Genomic DNA, 16460 nt, shown 5'->3' on the forward strand with positions numbered 1-16460 from the left:
TCATCATAATTTTACATTCATTTTACATATGAGTTAACAATCGATATCTAACATAGGTGTCCCGCGACGTGATGTCGTGGTCTAAGGCATCCTGCCTAGGCTCGCGTTACGGAATGCGTGCTCGGTCGACTCCTCATGAGGGAAGAAGTTGTCTCATGAAATTTCGGCCAGTGTATGGGACCAGTGCCCACCCAGCATCGTGATGCACTTGGGAGCTACGATAGGTAGCGAAAGCCAGCTCTAACGGCTGGGAGAATCATCGTGCTAATCACACGATACCTCCATTCTGGTTGGATGATCGTCCACCTCTGCTTCGGCATGTGGGAGTGAGGCCAGCAGCCGGCTGGTCGGTCTAGACTCTTTACGGGCTGTAGCGCCACGGATTATTTTATTTATCTAACACGGGTAGTCGCACAGTCGGTAGAGTGCTGGCCTTCTGTGCCCCAGGTTACTGGTTCGATCCCGGCCCAGTGGGATGGCATTTAAGTATGCTTAAATGCGAGTGTCTCAAGACAGTAGATTTACTGGCATGTAAAAGAACTTCTGCGGAACAAAATTCTGGCATACTGGCGAAGCTGATAAACCTCGTCAGTTGCAAGCGTCGTTAAATAAAACATAATTTACTTTACTAACATGGATACTGTGTTGTGGAATTATTTTGAAGCAACAAATCCAGCAATCGATGAGAACTTCCGTCTCGTGCTTTTCTTTACTTTGTCTTCGTTCCTTAACTGGATACAATGTAGTATTGTTTGACTGTCTATTGTTCTAAGTATTCTCATTTCTGCTGTCCGTAGAATTTATTTCGTTCTTAAATTGTTTGGCGTGAGGCTCACATTCAAGTCCCTCAACTGATCTAACAGCGATTTTATAATTTCGTTAGGCTTTCTGTGAATGTATTATTTAAAATTACGTCTATAAAGTAATAATAAATAATCCTAGATTCATTTGTGATTTGTTGCTTTACTTCTTATATACATAATAATACGCCGATAATTCAACTTCTAAACTTAAATGTACGTTATTAAATAAAAACTTACATCAATAACTTACTGAAAGATGAAATACGATTCCTGAGACTGTTTTTAGTTCCGCACGTTTACATCACACCGGTATAAGAGAAAAACTAAACGTTGAACACTTAGAAGAAATACAGATATACCAGCGAAATTGATTCCAGCATGTTGACAGGCTGTAGGATGATCGACTGCTCTAAATTGCTCTACACATGGAGCAAACGGACGAGACCGTGGAAGACAAGAAAGGAGAAAGAGGAGCGGAGCATTTGAGTTGTATCGGGCAGGAGTGTTCGAGTTGTATAGGGCAGGAACGAATAGTCCTTAAATCTCTTCTGATGTTGGTAATAATAATAATAATAATAATAATAATAATAATAATAATAATAATAATAATAATAATAATAATAATAATGCATTATATTACTTTTAATGTCCAATTACCTATTCATTTTAATTCTGCCTTCTGAATTTAAAAGTTGTCTTCATCAAATATTAATCTCAAACATATAACAGATGAACCTGAAATATCTGGAGTGAATTTGTCTACAGTGGAGCAAAATAAATTTTTCAAGTGGACAAAAATTAAAAAGTCGCTTTGAATGAGAAGCCAATTCAAAAAATATTCTATAAAAATCTAGCTACTAGACTGACTGAATCTTCGATCCCGCTACACAAAACATGCGGGAGAGAAAAAAAAGTAGTTATTGGCAAATAGCCTCAGAATTGTAGCACACCATTCTGAAGACATGTGATCACTGCGAAAGCTATAAACCCAACCAATTCGCCTCAAATACCTTCGTTTTTTATACCCGACCCATGATTTTCTCAGATATTTTCACACGAAATCATCACGTAATCCAATGGTACCACCATTATGTTGCACTGCACGGGAAAGCACGCCCCTCTTCGGTGCAAGATAAATCTATTTTTATACCTATCTACGAAAAAGCGTACTTGGAAGGCATATCAAAACATAAACAAACATCAAACCTAACCTGTCACTGACTTTCGAACTTATGAAAAATCGCTTATTTGTTTTTCCACATATAAGCTTATGTACTCGCATATTTGTAAAGTGTACTACCCCTTTATAGAGGGTGCACTTACACAAAAATTAATAACTTACCTCCTAAGAGAATTTTATTAATCTTTGTCACGTCTCCGACAACCACCTAAATTGAACAACCGTTATTTCTAAATGCGAATATTTAATATTGGTTTGACATTCTCACAAACATGGGCCAAGGAGCAAATATTTTAAGCTGACTATTACACTCTTACTACGTCATACTACTTTTGACCAATAAAACTGTACGAAAGAACGTATTTCAACCAATCATGGCTGCTTATCGCACAATTTTATCGCGTCCCTAGCATTTGTTTAATTTTATCGCGTCCCTAGCATTTGTTTCTTTGTTTGCCAACATTTGAAACTGCGCTGGTCTGGACGTCAAAAAAAAAGCACACGCACACGCACGCACGCACACACGCACACACACACACACGCACACACACACACAGATATAAAATTACAAACCACTCTAGTCGATGCACAGCAGTTTCAAATATGACTCGCATTGGCATTCAAGAACAAGAATTAATAAAAATCACTGATCATACCTATGCATCTTCTGAAATCCGATTTACAAATAAATGAAGAGCACCATTCGGAAATCCTGAATAAGTTGGATACACCATGTAGGCCTAAATCAACGAGTTCCACTTCTATTACGCACACGTCCAATATAACATCAATTGAACCACCAACCATATTCAAATTTGAAAATTGTACATTCAATAATTATTCCTTTTAAAATTATTCATTCGGAAATTCTGAATAAGTTGAATACACCATGTAGGCCTAAATCAACGAGTTCCACTTCTATTACGCACACATCCAATATAACATCAACTGAACCACCAACCACATTCAAATTTGAAAATTGTACATTCAACAATTATTCCTTTTAAAATTATTCATGTTTATTTTTTATGTCATCGTCGTTAATTAAAACTTTTCTAACACTTGTGTATATTAGTTAGGTTATGTTATAGCTTCTGCTATATGATATTATGGATAGTCACGTATCAGAGATTGTTTAATATTAAGATTTATTGAAAATCATCTGTCAAGTGACGTTGATTACTGGGATTCGGATAATTGAAGTGGAATGTTGCATTTTAATAAAAATGAAACTGAATCAACAAAGCCTTATTGACTAGTAACATTGCCATCGTGTATAATAGATCGAGAACTTCTCGACGAGAAGGCATTGCTCACTACTGCCATCTAGCATGAATCTAGCGTAATATTTGTAATGTTGAGATGGTACAATAATATATTTGAAGACAGTTGTATTTTCGTAAGTCAATTAATATTTTATTGTATTGGAGTATTTCGTTACTTCTAATCTTTATATACTTTCTTCTAATCGTGTAATAGCATAGCCTTCTCTAGTCATGGCCCGGCCCTGGTAAATGTGGCAACGCCGCAGCACGTCCTATCAGCCCAGCAATGTGCCATGTGTTTCAGTGTAAGACTCTCTCCTCGCTTGTAGATTTGCGCCTATATTTCCATTGTTATGTCTGTGGTAACAAACTTTTCATAACCATCATATGAATGAATACGTGCAGTGCTGTGCTGCTTAAGGAACTACGATAAGACAATAAAGACAGAAGACTAATATTATAAGTTGTTTTCGGTTTCCTAAGATCCTGAAATACGTAGTAAATGGATTCGTTGGGTTCCACGGGCAGATTGATCACCAACCAACAGATCTGTGGTATGAAAGGAACATTTTCATTTCTGAGCTTTGTTGGGAAATACATGGACAAGGACGGAATGATGAGTTTTCGTAAACGCGATCATCCAGTTTTATGTGAAGGTGCAATTCCGAATATGTTTCCAAATTCTCCTTCCTATCTAAGCAGAGTGAGTGGAACCAAATGGAAGTCAAGAATCCGCAACAGAAGAGAGAAGAAATTGACAACCGCCTTACAAACCGAAAGGAGGATGAAAGGAGGGAGACAGACGAAAAAACCATGTGTAGCATTTTTCTAATTTTTTTGGAAAATGTATCAATGAAACTATCTAAAAAGAAGACGGGTCATTATTTAAAAACGATTCTTGTTGAATAGTGTATGAACTAGACGTAACTAATGCTCCTAAAGTAACTGTTAGCATTGGAATAAACAGGGATTTTAGTGTGGAAACGCACATGAATGGTGGACGTCTACCTAATGAAATTTTAATATGGACAGCCTCTAACTGTAGAAATTCTTTGCTCAGCTTCTGTCTCTAATAGATTTTTGTGATTGTTACGTTTCATCAGATACCAATAACAAAAGCAATGTTGTATTCCAAATTACTGCCTCGCTACAAAGTTTGAAATTGTTGTTGAAAACGATGGGAACTGTGATGAAAGCAGCTTAAAAAAGTTTGATGTTTTATGTAATAAGTTTGATCTTATACTTACGGAAGAATCTAAGTACGATGTAAATTAAATTATGTTTTATTTAACGACGCTCACAACTGCGGAGGTTATATCAGCGTCGCCGGATGTGCCGGAATTTTGTCCCACAGGAGATCTTTTACATGGCAGTAAATCTACTGACATGGGCCTGTCGCATTTAAGCACGCTTAAATGCCATCGACCTGGGCCGGGATCGAACCCACAACCACGGGGACAGAAGGCCAGTACTATACCGATTGCACCACCCAGGGCGACAGTACGATCTATCCTCAATAATTGTAAACTCTTTTTTAATTCATATCCAGAATGCCAAGTGACTAGACTCAAGAACATCTTGTCATTAGGTACCGCACCCTCGATAGCCTATCTAAGAACTCTTTCTTCGTTGTTTCAATATCTGAGAATAGACAGCTTTTGAAACATGTTAGGCAGTAATCAGAGAGCGAAAAAAATGTGAAAATTCAAGTAGATGAAATTCAAGTAAAAGGAACTTAAAGACTACAAAAATGGACGACTGTTAGAGGTTGCTGCAAATAAAACAGAATATGATCTCGCGTAAAGTGTTGTATCGGTAACGTTTTTTAATCATAGCTGCATTTTGGTAATTTTAAAAAGGTGGTAAGACTTGTTGCGGTTAAACAACTTACAGGGCCAGGTGCAGCAGAAATATGTAAAGATAACTTAAACAAATACAAGTGTGTGGATTGCAAAACATTGTGTATCATAACTGACAGTAATAGGGTGAATCACATAATGTTTAGTGAACTCCCTAAATATTCAGGAAGTCATTACTTTTCCTTTTAAATAGAAGAACGATGTAGCTTATGCTTTTCTCGCATTTAACAGCTATGCAACAGGATAGGACGGCATCTAACGTGCCATCCGAAGTTGCCACGTAGTGTGGGTCGGGCTATGACTAGAAGGGCTATGGTAATAGTCAATTATATCCCACTCGAGTTTTGATTTTCTCTAGATAAATCAAAACGTCTAGTGAGATTACTGTTGATAAGACGTTGATAAAATTGCATGTTTCATTAGCAAAACGCTTCTGTAAGTTTGTATATTGAGAATGTCGTAATGAGTGTAGTGCTGAAAGGTACTTATGCATGTATGAAATTCGTGGAATTTAGTTCGAACTTAGGGTTAAGATACAAATTAGATTTACATTAAATGTTATTTTAAGTGATCGTGCTTCGTTTAATTTAGGATGCTCCTTGTTAATATTATTATACTACTGTTATTATTCATTATTTTTAGTATTAATTATTATTAATGTATTAATAAATGTCATTATTGAGTGTAATTAGTTACCACTGCTACCGGCTATTTACCCATTTGTAGTGTGAATAAATACATACACTACAATAAATATACATTGCTCACACATAACAAGGGCAGATTTTATGTGAAAAATAAAGAAACAAAATACTGGCCCGTGGGGGGATCGAACCCACGACCTTCGCGTTATTAGCACGACGCTCTAACCAACTGAGCTAACGGGCCTGGCGGTCAGTACGTTTTCAACCACAGGTATATAAATAAATAACAGGAGGTCGTATATTCTTGCAAATTAAAGAAGTGTTTTCAACCACAATATCAGTACTATATACCTATTCATTTCTGTCCCCTTTAATTAACTTACTTCTTTTTGTGTGTCGAGCTGATTACACACGTCTTCACAGTACATCCATAATTTTAAATGTGAAGATTTTCTTCCTATTGAGTTAATTTTACTACCTTATAATGTCCTGAGGTATGTAATACATAGGTACTCTTTTACAATTAATATTGTAAGATAAATACAAATTACACTGATAATATTGATTTGTAAAACAAGAAAAAAAATTGGCCCGTGGGGGGATCGAACCCACGACCTTCGCGTTATTAGCACGACGCTCTAACCAACTGAGCTAACGGGCCAGGCGAGGAAGTGCACTCTTCTGTATGACTGCTATCGTATAAAGCAGCCAGCACTGCTCTCGAACAAAGTGTTGACACTTCGGAAAAACTGCTGTAAGCACTCAGAAATATAGTTTGGGAAAGTAGGCGTGGCTCTTTATAATCAGTGTCATAGAATAGAGCAACATTAAAACATTAAGCCTCGTTCATACTTTTCAAGTAACTTGAATTGAACTCACATAAGAAGTGGGAACTATGTTTCAAGTTGACTTGAAGTCAAGTAACGGCTTGAATTCAACTTTCAAGTGAAGTTGAGTCTCTTTCTACTTTTTACTTGACTTGAAAGGACACTTGAATCTTGAAACAACTTGAAGAGCGTGAACGTCACTTGATAACTTGAATTCAAGGGGAAAAGCGCGGGAATTTGAATTAACAGCTGTTCTAAGAGCGTTAAATTAAAAGCTGATTGTTTTCCTGTTCTACTGAGGACTTAAAAATACTAGGAAACAATAGTAAGTGAAATAATTACCAAATATTTGAGTTTCTGAAGTTGTATAAAACTCACAAAGGCCTGTGGATTATTGAAACTGCAAAGTATCGTGACAGAAAAACAAAGGAAGCTGCCAAGGAAGGAATAGTTAATTGAAGAATTGAACAGCAGAGATTTTAACGTGGACACAGAGCAGATATCAAAGACAATTAAAAACCATTAAACTGTAGGTAGAGAAGAAGTAAGGAAAGTAGGAGGGTTTAAGAAGAGTGTTGCTTGAAGGATGACATTTATCGGCCGAAACTGGCATGGTTCAATGTGGCTGATAGATTTTTTTGGGAACTGTACATCAAGATAATCATTTTCAATTATGGTAGATCAGACCTGCTTATATTTTATTACATTTACATTAAAAATTATTAAATCTGCTTGAAGATTTCACTTATTCTATTTGTAATGGTCAATGGTCGTGTATTTCTCTTACTAATCCAATTCCTAACCCATACTGAACAACGCGTCTTCCACTTCTTCAATATCTTTACCATTTCCCTGGCACGGAGGCTTGCTACTATAGAAATTCCGAATTGCACAACTTCCAACGACGCCATTTTATCCTACTTGAAAACAAAATAACTTAAATGTCTGAACTAAATAAATAAACAAATCAGTAAACAAATAAATATATAAACTAACCAAATACATAACTACTTACTTACAAATGGCTTGTAAGGAACCCGCAAGTTCATTGCCGCCCTCACATAAGCCCGCCATCGGTCCTTATCCTGTGCAAAATTAATCCAGTCTCTATCATCGTATCCCACTTCCCTCAAATCCATTTTAATATTATCCTCCCATCTACGTCTCGGCCTTCCCAAAGGTCTTTTCCCTCCGGTCTCCCAACTAACACTCTATATGTATTTCTGGATTCGTCCATACGTGCTACATGGCCCGCCCATCTCAAACGTCTGGATTTAATGTTCCTAATTATGTCAGGTGAAGAATACAATGCGTGCAGTTCTGCGTTGCGTAACTTTCTCCATTCTCTTGTAACTTCATCCCTTCCAGCCCCAAATATTTTCCTGAGAACCGTATTCTCAAACACCTTTAATCTCTGTTCCTCTCAAAGTGAGAGTCCAAGTTTCACAATCATACAGAACAACCGGTAATATAACTGTTTTATAAATTCTAACTTTCAGATTTTTGGACAGCAGACTAGATGACAAAAGCTTCTCAACCGAATAATAACACGCATTTCCCATATTTATTCTGCGTTTAATTTTCTCCCGAGTGTCTATATTTGTTACTGTTGCTCGAAGATATTTTAATTTTTCTACCTCTTCGAAGGATAAATCTCCAATTTTTATATTTCCATTTCGTACAATATTCTGGTCACGAGACATAATCATATACTTCGTCTTTTCGGGGTTTACTTCCAATCCTATCACTTTACTTGCTTCAAGTAAAATTTCCGTGTTTTTCCTAATCGTTTGTGGATTTTCTCCTAACATATTCACGTCATTCGCATAGACAAGAAGCTGATATAACCCGTTCAATTCCAAACCCTCTCTGTTATCCTGAAATAATAACTACAAATAAAAAATAAATAAAAACAAATAAACAGCAAGTTAAAGTATATTAGGATGCTAAAAGACAATTAAGTATCCATAAATCTTCAAATCCGCCTTTGGACAACAACATAATATATTATCTGTAGTAATGTCACGAGAGGTCTGAGATCTGCCGATAAATCCACGTGCGAAGCGACATTTGTTAGGACTATTTCGTGAATAAAATAAAAATGTAAATAATATATCCTTAAAATTCGATCACAAAATGTTAATAATTGTATATTTACGAATACTTAACCCATTCGGGCATTGTGAAGTTGAAATAGATGAATATCGATTACTGCGATCAGGACGAATATTCGTCCTGCTGCAATAAAGAAATTCGATGTTATTATTCAGTAAAGCCAATTGCGAAAAGCGAAATACAGGTTTAACAATGTTAATTACATGTACTGCTAGAGATGGGAAAAGTTGTTATTTTCTCGTAACAGTTCCAACTGTTCCAGTTCCATGAAAATACTAGGTTCCAAATAACAGTTCCAAAATAACAGTACCATCATATATTATATAGCCTACGCCGAAGTTCGCTCCACAGCACCGGATCGAATCCCTCCTCCAGTGTTTTTCCCTTTGTGGCCTGACTCCATGTTGTTACCATAGGATCATTCTGTAGGATCAGAAATTAATTTTTATATTATATATTTAATGTGCAAACTGTACCAAAATAAAACACACCAGGAATGAACGAAACTCCTCCAGAGTCAAGTCCCTAAATTCAGTTCTGTCATTCTGTGAAGCGTGTGACACAATTTATTTTTGTTAAAACCCTTTAGTCAAAGTAGTTTATGCAAACATTTGTGTAAAAAAAGGCAAAAGTATAAGTCGAGGGCCATGAGAAAGTCCAGAAGTCATACTGACAGTATTGACACCACGAAACCAGTTACGTTATATTTATGCACGACGCCAGTTCAGGATTAAAAGTTGGTATTGATTTTGTCCCTGAAAATTGTTAAAAGTAGCCAGATATAGTGACAAAGTCGCTAAATTGATAACACTGCAGCAACGGTTGTCATAATGTAGTTCCATACACGGCCGACTTGATGCTAGCTTCGCTTCATCTTTGAAAGCAAAGGTATCATCAAGTCGGCCGTGTTCTATAACATCGAGTATATTGTAACGTGTAACAGCAAGTATTTATAACAGGTACAGTACTACTAGTATGCAATGTAACAGTAATGGTTTGGAACAGGCCGTTACGTTATTTTATAGTCATGACTCATAATGTAGTTCCATAACATCGAGTATTTTTTGTAACAGCAAGTTATTTTTTGTAACAGCAAGTATTTTTTGTAACAGGAGTATTTAATGTAACAGTGGAAGAGCCACGTACTACTAGTACGTAATGTAACAGTGGTATTTAGGAACATGTACGGACGCTAAATGATCACATACTTCCCTGTATGCCATGTAATGCAGTACGATGTCATAATGAGTCGAGATGTGAATTCCTGGAAATGAAATCTTTTCTAATGCTAAATTGAATTCGTAGATCAGGTTTGTTCGAAGCAGGAAATGTAATGTAATTTTAAATTATTTGTAAATTGGTCACGAAATCGAAATGGATCCCAGTGGTAAATAAAACCTAACCTATTCTTCCTCTTCTGCTTAGCTGAAGGTCACAGTAGTGTTCAATTTCTCAAAAAAGCGTAAATAAAAGCTATAATCACTTCGGCCATGCTAAAATTCATATTAATAATGTACCGTCATGAAGAATAATAATCTCATTGTAATGAAATATGAAAATTTACCGTTGTATTTTTTTTAACAAAAGAACTTCAATAATACAGTCATGTTTCAACAGATTTTAGTTTAATTTCAAGAATGGTGATGAAACTAAAACTTTGGAAATAAAACATAACCTATATATTTTCATCTCCCTTGATAAAATTCGCAATGTAGTTACTATAATACAGGCATTATGTTATTTGATAGAATCCTATACTTAATTAACATCAGTTCCAAGATAATGTGTACATTATTTAAAGATTATCTTCGTATCTTTACTATTTATCTTTTACTTTAGTTTCCAACATTTTTTTCAGTACGACGAAAGGATTCCCAATTCTGCTTTCAAACAGTGGCTTCAACTTATATGGGCTCGTGGAATCCGAGCCCACCCAATAATTTATCGTGGTTTGAGATTTATTTAATTTAAGGCTCGTCAAATGTTTGAACCCACCCACTATTTTTCAAAAGTTGGCGTCACTGCTTTCAATAGTACCAAACATGTTCCGTTCTGTGGAACAGGAGTTGTCATAATGTAGTTCCAAAGTGAAACGAGTATTTGTAACCGCAAGTATTTCGTACTAGCTCAGAGCAACACTGTTATTTTGGAACATAGTGTTCCAAGGTGCTGTTACTTTTTGGAACAGTTCCAAACAAGGAACGGTTCCAAAATAACTGTTACGTTATTTTTCCCCACCTCTATGTACTGCACTTTTCTCTTATTATTATAACGTAAATACATTTGCATTATCTGCCGAAATCATAGTTTAATTTACAATTTTATAATATAATTACAGTAACCTGATTAATACCTTAATTAAATGAAGAATTGTATAGCAATGCTTATGTATTCAGCGAGGCATGTTGCTACACAATGAAGCCATCTCTGTATAGATAATTAAAACACGAATTTTATTACTCCATACGGAAGGCAGTTTGACCAAAGACCTTGTATACATTACTATACAAGATCTTTGGGTTTGATATCCGATGATGTTACATAAATTTGAACATCTGACTATCTATTAACTGTTTAATATCATTCACAAATACAAATTGTATAGGCTACAATATTTATAGGTTAAGTTACCTGTGGGAGCAAGACCAATGTCAGCTGTGCCTTATTTCGACCTTTACTCGTGCTACAGGAAAGCATTTTTTATAGCTCGACAAACTCATTCTCGCTGTAGTGTGTAACGGAATTAAAACTGCATCTACACAGTTAATATACCAATTGCGTATGCGTGCAATCTGGGAAGAATATTGAAAAAATCAAGTTTAAAAGGTACGTTCAATTAAGATACATGAAGATATCGTGTCTACATGGTGCGCCGTTTTGAAAGTCGTCTTCACTGCGTAAATAATTAATAAATATTAAATATAAATCTTGCATTCATAGCTTTAAAGTTGAAAGAACAGTTTAACCGTGTAGTTGCATCTTAATGTATTCATGATCATCAATTTACGGGGAAACAGTTGGCGACAACGACTAAACAAAAGAACGACCATGCGATAAATTGATAGCGATAAATCTAGCTGCAAAAATTATCGCAAAGTGTGACTGTGATTGGTTGGAATTCAAAATTTCATTACATTTCATTGGTCGAAAATGGAATGACATCATATAAACGAAATAGTCGAAATAAAAAAGTCTCGTGCAATTGTTTTTCAGGCAAGGAGATGGTGGACTACATTGCGGACTACCTGGAGCACATCCGGGAGAGGCGCGTGTACCCCGCCGTGACGCCCGGATACATGCGGCAGCTGCTACCAGATAGCGCCCCACTCGAACCCGAGCCTTGGGAAGACATCATCGCCGACGTCGAGCGAGTCGTCATGCCAGGAGTAAGTTTCTGCAATGTCCACAGAATCATGCCACAGATTATAGACACCGCATCCTTTTTTCGAACTAAAATCTATAGTAAGTACAGTACAAAGAAACAAAGCAAAGAAAGCCAGAACTTAGTAGAACTAGTGGTAAATAATTAAATAATCAGCACTACTACAAAATTAAATACCTATGTATAATATGTGTAACCATAATTATGATATAACAAAATTAAATCTACCAAGAAAGTAGAGTAGAAACAAACAGTAGAGTAGAACCCCGATTATCTGACACCCTATTAACCGATCACGGATTATCCGACTCTCTCTCTCTCTCTCGCTCGCTCTCTCTCTCTCTCTTTTTTGCTACAGAACAAAATATGAAGTCCTAATTGGACTTGGAGGGGGTGTTTTTTCCATCTTTTCTCATTATGTAGACACAAAGTACATGGCGTGAATATCCGATTTCATCTACAGTAGCTTTTCTCAAGCCCCCAAAATCAACATTTCCTATTCTTATCTAAAATAGACGAATCGCTTTTCATTTTATTTATAACCCTTTACATTGCGATCCTGTTGAAAACGGCTTTGTCAGGACATTTTATAAAAGTATTCTTGTCCTACAGGAGCTGAGTAGCTCAGTTGGTAGAGCAACTGGCTACGAACTGGAAGGTCCCGCGTTCAATCCCAAGTGAAGCCGGGATTTTTCCGATTGCCAAATTTCCAGAGTGACCCCGGGGTCCACTCAGCCTCTTGTCGAATTGAGTGCCATGTCTTTCCTGGGGGATAAAAGACGGTCTGAGCGTAGTGCCGACCACACCACCTCATTCCACTGCAGAGGTTATGGAAACATGGATATCTCCCTTCGTCTCTCTATGAGCCTTCATGGATCCTAAAGAGAACATCTTTATCTTCTATCCTTGTCCCCAAGACTATTTCACAAAAGTATCATAAGTAGGCGTAATCGCTAGTAAAACAGGTGATATCAAGCTTGGAGTTCACATAGTTTCTTACCCACTGTCCCAAGACCTCTTGCAAGGACGCGCGATCGCGTTACGTTTTACTTCATTCCTCCAATATTCTGGATAACATCGTGGGTTTACTGGAAAAAGTTGGTCATATATATATATATATATATAGGTCATATATATATATATATATCGTGATTAAATGAACGGCTAATTAGAAAATTAAGATGGAAGTTTCAGCAGTCTGGCGACATCGCCGCTAACACAGTCATCTTTCTTCTAGTAATAAAGATTTAAGAGGCCAATGAACTCAGGTCTGTCTCTCTTGGTTTCACAAGTAAAGAACCTTCGTTGCAGGGTTGGGTTCAGGAAGCCATAAATCTGACTGACACGCTCCCCCAATTAGTGAAACTGTGGACAAAGATACCGCCAGGAGACTGCCGAGAATGCTGTGTTGTGAATTTTCCATTTTTGAAAGAATCCAACCAGTTGCAAAAGAAAATACATTTAAAGAGTCCAGCCAAGAGCAAACGTGGCAACAGCTTCCCCTAACTGGCCTATCAATCACTGTCATCTGTGCAGAAGTGGTGAGTGACCAGGGTTCTTTACTTGTGGAGCCGAGAGTACGCGAGCCTCCCTCTTTTTTTACGACGTTGCAATCTGCTCACAGCGTTCAGTGGCTCGAAATGAGTGGTTCTTAAATTAAATTTACACGAAAACCGTCCACGCTATTGAAATATGTCCGAGGTATAAATTATTCCTTATTAGATTTTCTATCGATATGAACAAAAATCACGGTCCTACTCGCAATAGTTACCGAATAAGAGGGTGTTAAACTTTTTTTTTTTCTGATGAACTTTCCACCAATGTTATTAAACTTTTTTGTTACATATAATATGAGCTATTCACGCTGAAAATCTGCAGGGTATTTCACTTCCACAGTATATATATATTTTCTACCAACTACTCCAACACATAAGTGTAAATTTTGGTGAGAAATGTTTTTAATCTGTGTGTAGGTGACGCACTGGCAGAGTCCGTATATGCACGCATATTTCCCAGCACTGAACTCCTTCCCATCTCTTCTCGGCGATATGCTGGCCGACGCTATCAACTGTCTTGGATTCACATGGGTATGTTATTATTTTTATAGAGCTATGAAAAAGGAGCAGTTAAAGCTAGTGACGGTACCGAGTATAGCTGCGGCGGGTGGAATGGAGTGAATTTCCCCTACAACTTGACGTAAATAGCGGTTCAGACTGTACTCTGTTTACGTCAAGTTGTAGGGGAAATTCACCTCATTCCACCCGCCGCACCTATACTCGGTACCATCACTAGCTTTAACTGCTTCCTTTTCATAGTTGTTAAGGTTTCGTCCACTTTCTACAACTGACGTGGATGTTGAATGTAATGCGTGTAGAAGGTACAGCTGATCAAGAAACCGCCATAAATTCGCATTCTGCATAATTTCTGTGCATGGCTTCAGGTATCTCGCCTATTTCCTTTCCTTTCTCTTCTCTAAGAAAGGAATAAGTAATGCGCGACTTCATAATTATACCATAAATGATTAAAAAATAAATATTATCTTGCACTACTTTACCATCTGGGAAACAATAACACATTCTAGGTTTATCGACTTGTAATCCTAATTTAATGAAAAAGATAGTGTTTTAATAGGCCTAACTCATATTTTTTTTATTTGAATTACTTATTCTTCTAGAAGTGAATTCAGGAGATTTTCAATAGACATTGTTGAATAGATATTTTAGAACGATGTGAAGGGAAATATTCCAAAATTATTACGTTGGAACCTCCTCCACCTTGAAAAGGCGTACGCTGATAAGTATATGAAGAGAGAGATAGGTACCGAGACAAGCTGTAAGAGAGAAAAAAAAAAAAAAAAAAAAACTTAAAAATCGCTTACTTATAATCTGCAGTTATGTCAAGCTCTCTGCGTAAATGTTCCCGATAGGACTCTTCTTGGTCCTTCAGTTATCTTCATAACTTGAGAGGCCTGTAATTCAAATATAAGTATTCTGTCTTCAATCTTCTTTATCATACTGATATCTGAATCACTACTGACAGAGATGCGAGGTAATTCCTCGGATGTGTTCAATAGCAGAATAACACACATTGATCTAGCTAAATGTAACTTTTAAGTTTCACCAGTCTACCTCCACTACAGTGTAAGAACTGACACACCAGACTTATCTTTGCTAATGAAAAGCGAAAAGTTTACTGAGATTCTAATAGAACGAAACATTTTATATATCTCTCTTACAGTTTGTACTGAGAGCTACATTTTGTAGGTGACTTGACAATATTTGAATCGCTCCATGCAGAAAGGGCTTCAGTCACAAATTTTGAAAAAACGAGATATCGATGGAAATCATATCTTTATGGAAGGTTCCATCAGCCTGTGTAGAAAGGTATTCAGTCCAATGCTTGGAAAGACAGAAACTGAAGCGTCAGGCTCAGAGTTCTATGCAGAAAGGAATACAAAGTACAGACTGTTTTCCTTACTTTTCTCAAAACCAGGTCTAATGGACTGAAGCCCTTTCTGCATGGGGCGATTCATTTATTCGTGTACAACTTTTAAAGGAGTTTCGTTCTATAGTTAGAATAGATTCCCCTTGTGAGTAGACAAATGGATAATAAAATAGGATTATGAGTATTAAGTTACATAAGCAGTAACACGAGCTGCTGCCAGGAAGTTAAAAGGAGGGTAGCAATGGCCAAGGAAGCTTTTAATAGGAAAAAAAAGGCATTTTCTGCGGACCTCTGCGAAAAAAACTAAGGAAGAGACTAGTGAAGTGCTTTGTATGGAGTGTGGCATTTTATGGAGCAGAAACATGGACATTACGACGAAGTGAAGAGAAGCGAATAGAAGCATTTGAAATGTGGATATGGAGAAGAATGGAACTAGTGAAGTGGACAGAGAGAGTAAGAAATGAAGTTGTGTTGAAAAGAGTGAGTGAAGAAAGAATGATACTGAAACTGATCGAGAGGAAAATGAATTGGTTGGGTCACTGGCTGAGAAGAAACTGCCTACTGAAGGATGCACTGGAAGGAATGGTGAACGGGTGAAGAGTTCGGGGTAGAAGAAGATATCAGATCATAGGCGACATTAAGATATATGGATCATATGAAGAAACGAAAAGAAAGGCAGAAAATATAAAAACTTGGAGAAAGCTGGGTTTGCAGTGAAAGATCTGCCCTTGGGCAGAACATTAAATGAATGAATGAATGAATGAGTATTATGGCTATCAGATGTAGTACCGGTAGATATAATGTAAGGGCGCTGCATAAAAGCACGCATTTCCAAATGTTTATTTTTAATAGTTCATTAACGTTCTAGGGTTCCTTTTTTATCCTTGTCGGGGACTAGCCTACTTTTAGGGGGTTTATTGGATCTGACATTAGACGAAAAT

General features: G+C 36.9%; 1 protein-coding gene and 2 non-coding genes across 4 annotated transcripts in view; 1 reads left to right on the plus strand and 2 right to left on the minus strand.

Annotated features, from left to right (window-relative positions):
- Positions 1-16460, plus strand: part of Hdc (histidine decarboxylase) — a 148120-nt gene that overhangs the window by 43269 nt on the left and 88391 nt on the right. For both annotated transcript variants that reach the window (XM_069847916.1, XM_069847915.1), the window contains exons 3-4: positions 11907-12079; positions 14049-14162. In XM_069847916.1, coding sequence (XP_069704017.1) covers positions 11907-12079; positions 14049-14162 — 287 coding nt within the window. The remainder of the gene's footprint in view (positions 1-11906; positions 12080-14048; positions 14163-16460) is intronic.
- On the minus strand, positions 5922-5995 carry TRNAI-AAU (transfer RNA isoleucine (anticodon AAU)). Its single transcript has one exon. It is a non-coding gene; the product is annotated as a tRNA-Ile (tRNA).
- Positions 6339-6412, minus strand: TRNAI-AAU (transfer RNA isoleucine (anticodon AAU)). The gene has a single exon. It is a non-coding gene; the product is annotated as a tRNA-Ile (tRNA).

Source organism: Periplaneta americana, chromosome 15 (genome assembly GCF_040183065.1).
Source record: "Periplaneta americana isolate PAMFEO1 chromosome 15, P.americana_PAMFEO1_priV1, whole genome shotgun sequence".
In the NCBI taxonomy this organism is placed as follows: domain Eukaryota; kingdom Metazoa; phylum Arthropoda; class Insecta; order Blattodea; family Blattidae; genus Periplaneta; species Periplaneta americana.